The sequence below is a fragment of the Chironomus tepperi genome, unplaced genomic scaffold (genome assembly GCF_022539635.2).
Source record: "Chironomus tepperi strain 1889 unplaced genomic scaffold, CSIRO-AGI_Ctep_v1 contig_177, whole genome shotgun sequence".
NCBI classification, from domain to species: domain Eukaryota; kingdom Metazoa; phylum Arthropoda; class Insecta; order Diptera; family Chironomidae; genus Chironomus; species Chironomus tepperi.
Window position 1 is genome coordinate 2,091,517 of NW_027226299.1, and position 10,730 is coordinate 2,102,246.

General features: G+C 32.4%; 4 protein-coding genes across 5 annotated transcripts in view; all 4 read left to right on the plus strand.

Moving 5' to 3' along the window:
* The first annotated feature begins 1,675 nt into the window (after nucleotides 1–1,675).
* On the plus strand, nucleotides 1,676–3,472 carry LOC139089489 (UDP-xylose and UDP-N-acetylglucosamine transporter-like). Its single transcript, XM_070639042.1, has 3 exons — nucleotides 1,676–1,806; nucleotides 1,867–1,951; nucleotides 2,013–3,472. The coding sequence occupies exons 1-3, from the start codon at nucleotides 1,677–1,679 to the stop codon at nucleotides 3,025–3,027; spliced, it is 1,230 nt and encodes a 409-aa protein (XP_070495143.1). The 5' UTR covers nucleotide 1,676; the 3' UTR covers nucleotides 3,028–3,472.
* Nucleotides 3,473–3,996: 524 nt separating this feature from the next.
* Nucleotides 3,997–7,459, plus strand: Mtr4 (exosome RNA helicase Mtr4). Its single transcript, XM_070639024.1, has 4 exons — nucleotides 3,997–4,175; nucleotides 4,232–4,339; nucleotides 4,396–4,921; nucleotides 5,062–7,459. The coding sequence occupies exons 1-4, from the start codon at nucleotides 4,060–4,062 to the stop codon at nucleotides 7,399–7,401; spliced, it is 3,090 nt and encodes a 1,029-aa protein (XP_070495125.1). The 5' UTR covers nucleotides 3,997–4,059; the 3' UTR covers nucleotides 7,402–7,459.
* A 200-nt stretch (nucleotides 7,460–7,659) lies between these two features.
* Nucleotides 7,660–9,459, plus strand: LOC139089475 (sentrin-specific protease 7-like). Its single transcript, XM_070639031.1, has 4 exons — nucleotides 7,660–7,777; nucleotides 7,833–8,379; nucleotides 8,434–8,797; nucleotides 8,862–9,459. The coding sequence occupies exons 2-4, from the start codon at nucleotides 7,854–7,856 to the stop codon at nucleotides 9,448–9,450; spliced, it is 1,479 nt and encodes a 492-aa protein (XP_070495132.1). The 5' UTR covers nucleotides 7,660–7,777; nucleotides 7,833–7,853; the 3' UTR covers nucleotides 9,451–9,459.
* Nucleotides 9,460–9,738: 279 nt separating this feature from the next.
* Nucleotides 9,739–10,730, plus strand: part of stol (voltage-dependent calcium channel subunit stolid) — an 83,895-nt gene continuing 82,903 nt past the window's right edge. For both annotated transcript variants that reach the window (XM_070639052.1, XM_070639053.1), the window contains exon 1: nucleotides 9,739–10,146. The gene's annotated coding sequence lies outside the window, so the exon portion shown is untranslated. The remainder of the gene's footprint in view (nucleotides 10,147–10,730) is intronic.

Below are 10,730 nucleotides of genomic sequence, written 5' to 3' on the forward strand. Positions count from 1 at the left end.
GAGGTGGTAAAGTTGCCGAAAGTCCATCTGTTATCCTTTTTCTGTATCTTTTTTTACCAATTTTCTAAATAATAATTTTATTTATTTTAATCCTGAGAATTTTTATCTGTTTTGACAATTTAGGATTAGGGATGGGTAGACACAGAGATGCGTTTAAAATATAGAGGAAATGTCATTTAGGGCCGTTCTCTTATTACGTAACGCTATTAAGGGAGGAATCGGTTTAGTTCAGTGGTAGGTATTGTGTCTCACATAAAAAGTTTTGAAATGCCATGTACTATATGACATGTTTCAGTCGAGTCTTATCATCAATATGTGTCCCAAAAAATAATAAGTTGTCCACCACTGGCTTAATTTGAGTGGTAATAGGTGGTGCATAGTAGACATGAAATTTATGATCATCATGCACATTCGCCTTAGTTACCCATTAAATTCAGCAGAATTTCAAATTTGACCTGACTTCAATTTCCAGCCACCAGCCAGATATAAAAGTTAATTCAATTGAATATCCACACACATGTGTTCAGACCGACATACATAAAAAAGTGGAAAAAAATTATTTGCATCATAGATGACAGATTAAACACGCAGTTATGCACTTGAAAAACAATAAGAACATTTTCACTGTTAGAAACAAGAGAACAAAGACATTCAATAAAAGACACTGCACTCACATATTTTTTATGAATTCAAGTACTCTCTCGGATCTTCTTCTTATTGCTGTGGCTCATTGTGTGCATAACGAAAATACACTTGAAATATCATAATAATAAAAAAAGATCTTCTCTTAAATATTCCATAATTGAATTTCGTACCGGAAAAATCAATGCCATTATATTGATTGCGAGGCTTCAAAGGAGGGAAGCTACAATTTAAGTTTATTGATTTTCCTTCGATTTTTAAGCCGAGAAAATTGTTTAATATGCGGAAAATATTTTTCTGATTCTTTTTATTTCCAATTCCTCCTTTCTTTTTTTTATATGTATGACAGCAGGTTCTTTATGTGGAGTGTATATAATTTAAAGAGGATCTTTTTGTGCTCATGATTTAGTATAGATTTACTTTACAAAATTTATGTCTATTGATAGGGTGATAAAAAAATATCGAAGACAAAAAAGAACTGGGAGGGGATGAAAGATTGACTCACTTTTTATTGACCTCTTCAAATCCTCTCATGTCCTTTTTGCTTCTGTTTTGTTTGTTTACTTCAAATCATGCTGAGTTGAATTGTGCATTTTAAAGGAATTGAGCATCATTTGTCACCGAGATTGGATTGATAGACTTGAATTTTAGACTTCATGTTGTGATTTCTTGAGTTTTATGGAAATTTTGATAAAATTTTCAACAACCGTCAATTTGTTTTTGAAATTTATGTAAATATTGAGTACATTTTAACGTACGTAATTTGTTACGTAAATTTTTACAAACTTTTAATTTTAGCAGGTAATTATTGATTATAAACTGTATTAAATACTAATATCTTAAAGATTTGATTGCTATCAACCTTAGCTTCAGGCACAATTCAGTAAATTTCACATTAGCATCACTAAAATTAAAAAATTTTTAAGAAAATTAAATTAAATTTTCAATGTTTACTTTTAGGTTTACGTTTACTTTGGTAACTAAGCAGTGATTATCACATCTTATTCTCGTTATTACCTAATTTCAAGGAAAGAATGCAATTGAGGAAAAATTCTTTTCGTGAGCTATTCAAGTTCATTGTGAGAGTCAATGGATACGAGACACGGTCGGCATGCTTTCGCAATTTAATTGATGTATTGGAGTCACGACTATCCTTTAAAGAAAGTAAGTACAACTGGAATGAGCTTTTTCACATAAAATTTTTATCAGTCAGTACTACTTTAGACATGCAATTGAAAGCTATTCTCGCAATATGTGGCGTGTTTGTCGGCTGTTGCTCGAACGTCGTGTTTTTAGAATTTATAGTAAGGTATGTGCTTCATTCATATGCAAATTTGTGTCAATACACTAATGACATAATATTATTTCAGGTCTGATCCAGGTGCTGGTCATTTAGTGACATTTGCACAATTCTTTTTCATCGCTTTGCATGGACTTGTATCAACATCAAAGTTCTTTTCTGTAAAGCGTATTATACCAATGAGGGATTATGCAATTTTAGTCACAATGTTTTACGTATCGACTGTTTGTAATAACTATGCATTTAATTTTAACATCCCAATGCCGTTGCTGATGATATTTCGGTCAGGCTCACTTCTGGCAAACATGATAATGGGAATATTGATTTTAAATAAGAAGTACGATTTTTGGAAGTACTTATCTGTCATATTGATAACAATTGGCATTTGTATTTGCACAATTGTGTCTGGAATGAGTTTAGAATCCAAAGGAAATGAAATTTTAAGAGATAAAGAGTATGGATTTAGCATGCTGTTCTGGTGGTGTATTGGAATTGGAATGTTGACAATATCGCTGTTTGTATCGGCAAGAATGGGAATATTTCAAGAAGTGCTGTTTAAGAAGAATGGAAAACATCCAGATGAAGCTTTATTCTATGCACACTTGCTACCACTACCTGGATTTATTCCACTTTTGTCAAACATATTGGATCATGCATCTATAGCATCAAAGTCACCTCCTATGTTCATTCCTGTACTAGCTATTGAGATGCCTTCACAAGTGCTTTATATTATTGGAAATGTTCTCACGCAGTTCCTATGCATACGCTCTGTTTACATTCTTACAACTGAATGCTCATCATTGACAGTCACACTAGTCGTAACATTAAGGAAATTTACATCACTAATATTTTCAATATTTTACTTCCGCAATGCATTCACATCATTTCATTGGCTTGGTACTGTATTTGTTTTCATCGGAACTGTGATATTTGTTGAAATAATACCTAAAATAAGAGAATCATGTGAGACAAGACAGCAAATGAAAACAATTGATAAATTTTATCTTGATAGCACGCCACGTGTGCATGTGAAATATAAGCCATTGCTCCAAGTTGACGAGGAACATAATTTAGACGATAAATAATGAATAAATCAAATTTGTATGACTGAGAGATTGTAAATCAATCATGACGACATTAATTATAAAATTTCCCTCAAAATCCATTTGCTGCCTCTCTGTTACGGACCATGAATGAACAGTTGACTTCATTAAACTGCCATACTAGTTTAATTTCATGGTAATTTTCCTCAATTACATCGTTAACAATACAACAATCTACCAAAACAAAAGGCACATTTGGAAACCTTATTCCTTCATTTCCGACCACTCTTCTCTGTCACATAATTAAAAACCATTCACAACTCCACCCATTATGCATCCTACAAGTTGATTTTCTTTGTGAAACAAAGCAAAACAAAAAACACAAGCCACAAATTTAATTTTAAATTCACCCTCAGCAGCATGCCGATGGAGAGGGAGAAAGTGTGTGTATCGTGGAAAATTGAGAGTAGTGTGTAGCCTGCATGCATGGAGGGGAAGTTAAAGTATAACAAAATACTATTTTATTGCTTTAATCGGAGTCAAAGATGTTAGTTATCCTCTATAAATTTTATTTTCACGCTTCTTCTGTGATTCTTATTTTGTTGAAGAATTAATGCGAGGAATTTTCAAATGAGGGTAACACCTTACTGCTCCGTATTCTTATATAAACATTATACCTTATCTGATGACTTAATTAAATTTAATTTTTATGCTTTATTACATTTTTATACATTATTTGGTGAACTTTTGTGAATAAAAATTAGTTAGAATATTGAATTTACTGTATATGTGTCTTTACTGTCAGCTAAAACAAATTTGTGAGCCTAAATAATCAAAGTAACATTTGACATAAAAATCCGTTAAAAATTTCTCAACTATCATTTCTAAATTCAAATTCTACAATACAATAAAAACTTACAACTGTCTTTAACGGTTTCAAAAAATTTGAAAATTTTGTTAGCTCGTTATTCCATAACATTTCATTGTTTATCTCATTAAAGCATAACAAAATATTCATCAAATTTATTATAATAAACACGCCGGATTAATAAAATTGTTAATAATTTTATAAAAATGGGGGATGTAGACGATTTATTCGCGTGCTTTGATGAGGAACCGGAAGAACAACAGACAGCAGTTCCAGTTGTGATGGATGTCGAAGTGAAAAGTGAAGAAATTACAGAAATTGAGTAAGTCGCCAAAATTTATATAAACAAAACAATGTGTTAATAAGATTTTATTCTAGGGACGATACTGATATCTCTGGAACAGCTTCAAAACGACATATAGACGATAGTGACGAAGATGCACCTTCAAAAAAGCAACGTGTTGAATCATTATTAGACGATATTAAGTAAATAATTATTTTTAAATTGTATTGTTCCATTTTCTGATGTTTTCTTATTTTAGTTTGGAGACAATTGACGCACAGATTAAAATTCATGTATTAAAGAGTCCAGATGCATGTCTCCATGAAGTTGCTGTTCATCCAAATCAAGAATATGTACCATTAAAGCCATCAACATCTGAACCAGCTAAGGAATATCCATTCATTCTTGATCCTTTCCAAAAAGAAGCAATATTATGTATAGAAAATGATCAATCAGTACTCGTATCAGCTCATACTTCGGCAGGTAAAACAGTTGTTGCTGAATATGCTGTAGCTCGAGCATTATCAATGAAACAAAGAGTTATTTACACAACTCCGATTAAAGCTTTGTCAAATCAAAAGTATCGTGAGTTTCATGAAGAGTTTCAAGATGTAGGCTTAGTAACTGGAGATATTACAATAAATCCATCAGCATCATGTCTTATTATGACAACTGAAATTCTCCGTAATATGCTTTATCGTGGATCTGAAATTATGAGAGAAGTAGGATGGGTCGTGTTTGATGAAATTCATTACATGAGAGATAAAGAGCGAGGTGTTGTCTGGGTGAGTTAAATATACAGAGTTTTTAAAATTTCAAATCATAACGGCTTTCAAAAATTTTAATAATATTTTTTCGAAATTTCAAAAACTTAACGAAACAATTTTAAATCCTAAATGACGGTTGAATTTACTTTATATTTTAGGAAGAAACCTTGATTCTGCTCCCTGACAACGTCCACTATGTGTTTCTATCAGCCACAATTCCAAACGCTCGTCAATTTGCAGAATGGGTTTGTCACATACATAAGCAACCTTGTCACGTAGTTTACACTGATTATCGTCCAACTCCACTTCAACATTACTTGTTTCCTGCAGGCGGTGATGGAATTCATTTAGTTGTGGACGAAAAAGGAAATTTTAAGGAAGATAATTTTAATGCTGCCATGAATGTTTTAGTTAAAGCTGGAGAAGCAGCAAAAGGAGATGAAAAAGGAAGAGGCGGTGGAATAAAAGCAACGAATCGTAAAACTGGCGAATCGAATATTTTCAAAATAGTTAAAATGATTATGGAAAGAAGTCTTGCTCCTGTAATTATTTTCTCATTCAGTAAAAAGGAATGCGAGACCAATGCACAACAAATGGCTAAACTTGATTTTAATTCAGCTGAAGAGAAGAAACTTGTTGATGAAGTTTTCAGCAATGCTATGGATGTGCTTAATGACGATGATAAAAAGTTACCACAAGTTCAGAAATTATTGCCATTACTTCGTCGTGGAATTGGTATACATCATGGAGGTTTATTACCAATTTTAAAGGAAACAATTGAGATTCTCTTTGGTGAAGGCTTATTAAAGGCACTGTTTGCCACAGAAACATTTGCTATGGGATTAAATATGCCTGCTAGAACTGTCGTCTTTACAAGCAGTCAAAAATTCGATGGAAAAAATTTCCGTACATTGGCAAGTGGTGAATATATTCAAATGTCAGGACGTGCTGGTCGTCGTGGTTTAGATGACAAAGGTATTGTAATTTTAATGGTTGACGAAAAAGTCTCGCCTGCAACAGGACGTGAAATTGTTCAAGGAAAACCAAATGCCATAAATTCTGCTTTTCATCTTACTTACAATATGGTCTTGAATCTGTTACGTGTTGAGGAAATTAATCCAGAATATATGATTGAACGGTCATTTTTCCAGTTCCAAAATCAATCAAATATACCAGATTTGTATAAAAAGGTACAAAAGAAACTCGAAGACTTGCAAAACTTTCATATAAAGGATGAAGCCTCAATAAAAAGTTATCATCATATTCGCGAACAATTGGACAGTCTATCTGCAAGATATCAAAAGTTTTACACACATTTTCAATACCTTAAACCTTTCCTTCAACCAGGACGTCTAATTAAAGTAAAAAGTGAGGAATATGAGTACGAATGGGGCATGATTCTTGACTTTAAAACAGAAAAACTTGACAATACTAAAAATCCACTAAAAACTGACACTAAATTGATTGTTGAAGTATTGCTACATCTTGATGACTCATCAGACAATACAAAGAGTCTACTTCCATGTCCACCAGGCAAGACTGGACGATTTGAAGCAGTTCCAATTGATAGAACAATGATATCGAAATTAAGTAGCTTAAGAATTCATTATCCAAATGATTTAAGATCATCTGATGTCAGACGTGGGGTATTAAATGACATTTTTAATATCAAGAAGAAATTCCCAACTGGAATTCCACTTTTAAATCCTGTTCAAGACATGAAAATTAAGGACAAAGAGTTTTTGAATATTTTAGAACTGCTTGAGAAGTTTGAAAAGCGACTTTATGCTCATCCATTAACAGATTCTCCGGAACTAAATGAACTATATGGTAAATACATGGAAAAGCTGCAAATGGAAGCTGATTTATTGCAAGCCAAAAAGTCACTAAAAGATGCCAAAAGTCTCCTTCAAATGGATGATTTAAAGCACCGCAAACGTGTCCTTCGACGTCTTGGTTACTGTACAAATGCTGATGTCATTGAATTTAAAGGACGTGTGGCTTGCGAATTATCATCTGGTGACGAACTTTTAATCACTGAAATGATTTTCAATGGTACATTCAATGATTTGCCAGCAGCACAATGTGCTGCATTGCTTTCATGCTTTGTTTGTGATGACCGAGCTGCTGAACAGACAATCGATGCTGATTTGCAGGCACCGTTAAAACAAATGCAGGATTTTGCACGAAGAATTGCAAAAGTATCAAAAGAATGTAAAATGGAACTAGATGAGGATGAATATGTTGAAAAGTTCAAAACAACATTAATGGATGTTGTCTTGAAATGGTGTAAAGGTTCATCGTTCTTGCAAATTTGTCAAATAACTGACGTCTTTGAAGGAAATATTATCCGTTGTATGCGTCGACTAGAAGAATTAATGCGACAAATGGTACAAGCATCGAAAACTATTGGTAATACTGACTTGGAAAACAAATTTTCTGAAGGAATTAGACTACTGAAACGTGATATCGTATTTGCTGCATCACTCTATCTATAAATTAATAATTTTCAATTATTGAATAATATCTTTTGAAATAAAGATGTGAAGAAATTTATATTAAGTTTAATTCATTTAATTTTACATCCAATTATCTTCCAGGTTATGTGTAGATAAATATCCAATAAATAACGAAAAATTGAAATTTGAAATTTCTGAATTTTCTTTCGTTCAGTTTTTTACGAAACATTTTTAATCAAGTTTGTTGTCTGTGTTAGCAAAATTTTAATTAATAATTCCTTAAATGGATGATTTTAATAGTTTTTGTAGATTAAACGTTACTGATTTTTTATCTGATGAAGAGAATGAATATGAAATTCATTTGGATTGCTCAATAATTCACATTGGGTCTTTCAAATTCCAATCAAAACATCAAGTAAGATCTAGCCTAATTTTTTAACATACAAATGTAACATATTTAATGCATTAAGGTCATTGTAACACAAAGAGGGATGAAAATAATTGCACCGCTTGGGAACGGCTATGTAGATCTTCACATCCAGGAGTCGGAAATTGTCAAAATCACAATGCATTTAAGTGACGAATTTTCAGTCATGTTTTTCTACACAAAACCATCTTGTGGTCTGTACATTGTTGATCAATTATCATTGTCGCAAGTTAATGAAAAATCTCCATACTTTTCACCATTGTCAAGGAATGAGAGGCAGAAGAAAATTATTTTAATACTTGATGGATATGTCACTAAAGAAATAAAAGATGCGTTTTTAGAAATTTTTAAACAGTACAGACTTGACGAGATCAGTTTTAATGATGCAAGTGAGATGCTTGATCAATCGACTGAAATTCCAAACACCAAGCTTTTGGAAAAACTTCACAAGAAAAAGCTTAAAATCGTTGAGCCCAATTTAGAACAAGAAGTAGAGATTGTAGAAGACTCCATGCAGACTTTATTGTTCTATCCGCAATGTCGTGGTGGAATTGCAATAAGATCCTATGATTACTTATGTCTTGGGTCTGGTAATTATTTGAATGATGTCATTATCGATTTTTATTTGAAGTACATTTACACAGAACTTCTCACTAAGGAACAACAAAACAAAACTCACATGTTCAGCACATATTTTTACATAAAGCTTACTACTTTAATTGATGATAAAAGAACATTAACTGCAGAAGGTCATCAACAAATTCAGTCTTGGACAAAAAATGTCAATTTATTTGAAAAAGATTTCATTATTGTCCCAATTAATGAGCGGATGCATTGGTTTGTGGTGATCATTTGCTTCCCTTACTTAACTGGGCCTCATACTATGGACACAAATCAACCAATCAAGCTCAAATCGAATCAACAGAAGCTCAAAAGAATTAAACCCAAGCATTATGAAACAGATAGTGATAGCGAATACAAGACGGATAAAGGACAGGCATTGAAAGTGTAAGTCTAGACATTAAAAATAAACTGAGATTTCAAATGGTTGAAAAAATTTATTTCATTTCAGACCGTGCATGTTAATCTTTGATTCTCTTTCTCAATCAACACGTACGCGAGCACATTTAATTTTGCGAGATTACTTGACATGTGAATATAGAGCGAAAAATCCAAATGCAACGCCAAGACAATATAGAGAAAGCAATATGCCGAAATGTACATTAAAAGTCCCACAGCAAGATAACTTGACCGATTGTGGTCTGTTTCTTCTACAGTATGTAGAACAATTTTTCAAAGAACCACTAAAGGATTTTCGGATTCCAATTAAGTCACTGTCAAAATGGTTTCATCAAGATATTGTAACAAGAAAGCGGGAGGATATAGCAAATTTAATTAAGACCTTGATAGCACGCGAAGGATCTATGCATGTAAAACTTCCTGATATCGAATTTCCAACAAGAGATATACTGAAAAAAGCTGACCGCCAGAAAGAGGATTTGGCAATAGAACTATTTGATACTCAAGAAAGCACGTCCGATGAAGGTTCTATATACTTGCCCAGTGAAAGTGAAGACAATGTTTCAAAAAAGGCATCGTCTTCAAGACGGAAGAAATTCAAGGCCGATAAAAATAATAATAAAGCATCAAAAAAGAAATGAAATATTAAGTGTAAGTGTAAGTCATTCGAAAAATCAATTCAATAAATGTTATAGAATTACTGTCCATTTTATTCCATTGCTCAATATTTGAATGAAAATTGCGCAACACATTTCGCGCTTCTTATGACACATTTATCACGTGCTACACCTTCCTGACATTTCCAATTGGAATTTTCCAATCACATACACAAGGAAAAGTCAACGATGTAAATAGGACTTGCCTGATAAAAGGATTTTCCACAAGAATTTTCCATCATATCGCGATAGACTTTTGACGTGAACGGACGGTTTAGTCATTGATCTTACGGTAAAAACGAAATTGTGCGTGAATCAGTGCGTAGGAATAAAAGGATATTAATTAATCATAGTATTTTGTGGATTTCCGGGAAAATCAAAGTGAAAATCCAGTGAAAAATTAGTAAAATCAAAGAAAAGTTTTTTTTTTGTAAAGTCTTTCGCGATGATGATAAAAAAGGATATTGTAGAACTGCGCAATCGCTGAACGTGGAGTTTTCCGTTAATGCCTCCTCGTAGTATTTTTTCATCGTACTAGTGAATGCTACACACAACAAACTCTCATTCTCTCTTCCTTTCTATGTGGATAACATAATTCTCATGACCGGATTTTTTTTTACACCAAAGAAGTTGTGTTGAAGGAAGGGAAAGAGCCGTTTTTGCTCACAAAGCAGCCAAAGAGTAAAATTTATTGGAAAGATTTTTTGTTTTTTCCCATAAAAAATTTTTTGAGGAAGGAACAAAAAAGTTTTTTTGATTTTAATTTAATTTTTCATGTGCTTTTAAGTTTAAAATTTGTGAATAAAAGTGTTGAAAATTATAAAGCAATTAACTAAGCGTGCACACAACATAAGAATCAACGTGCACATCAATTATTTTACACTAGATGAATTGAATTTTAAGAGAATTTCAAACATTTGTGATTGCATGCTATTGTGCATTTAAAACTAAGAGAAATTTTAATCAAAACATTTGCAATAAGTCAATGCTTACTTGTGAAATTCAATGAATTTAATTGTGACAATAATTTTAGTCAATTTTTGAAAAAGAAAAATTTTTTCTTTGGAAGGACGAAAAAAAAAATAAAATTTCTCAACATTTTCCCACAATGGATGCAGTCAACTTTCCATTGTCTCATACTCAAGTTAATTGAATTAAATTACAGTTCGCGCCAAAAATTGAAAAACATTCTTGTAGTTCGCGTGTGAAAAATATTTAATGTGGAAAATTTTTTTTGTGGCATTTTTGAAGAGGAAAAACTTTTT

What these genes read in the sequence shown, in the direction of transcription:
- LOC139089489 (XM_070639042.1), top strand. Translation starts at nt 1,677, where the DNA reads ATGCAATTGAGGAAAAATTCTTTTCGTGAGCTATTCAAGTTCATTGTG. An exon ending in ACGACTATCCTTTAAAGAAA is followed by an intron (nt 1,807 to 1,866) that starts GTAAGTACAACT and finishes GTACTACTTTAG; the next exon opens with ACATGCAATTGAAAGCTATT. An exon ending in TTTTTAGAATTTATAGTAAG is followed by an intron (nt 1,952 to 2,012) that starts GTATGTGCTTCA and finishes ATATTATTTCAG; the next exon opens with GTCTGATCCAGGTGCTGGTC.
- LOC139089475 (XM_070639031.1), top strand. Translation starts at nt 7,854, where the DNA reads ATGAAAATAATTGCACCGCTTGGGAACGGCTATGTAGATCTTCACATC. An exon ending in TTACTTATGTCTTGGGTCTG is followed by an intron (nt 8,380 to 8,433) that starts GTAATTATTTGA and finishes ACATTTACACAG; the next exon opens with AACTTCTCACTAAGGAACAA. An exon ending in AAAGGACAGGCATTGAAAGT is followed by an intron (nt 8,798 to 8,861) that starts GTAAGTCTAGAC and finishes ATTTCATTTCAG; the next exon opens with ACCGTGCATGTTAATCTTTG.
- Mtr4 (XM_070639024.1), top strand. Translation starts at nt 4,060, where the DNA reads ATGGGGGATGTAGACGATTTATTCGCGTGCTTTGATGAGGAACCGGAA. An exon ending in GAAGAAATTACAGAAATTGA is followed by an intron (nt 4,176 to 4,231) that starts GTAAGTCGCCAA and finishes ATTTTATTCTAG; the next exon opens with GGACGATACTGATATCTCTG. An exon ending in TCATTATTAGACGATATTAA is followed by an intron (nt 4,340 to 4,395) that starts GTAAATAATTAT and finishes TTCTTATTTTAG; the next exon opens with TTTGGAGACAATTGACGCAC.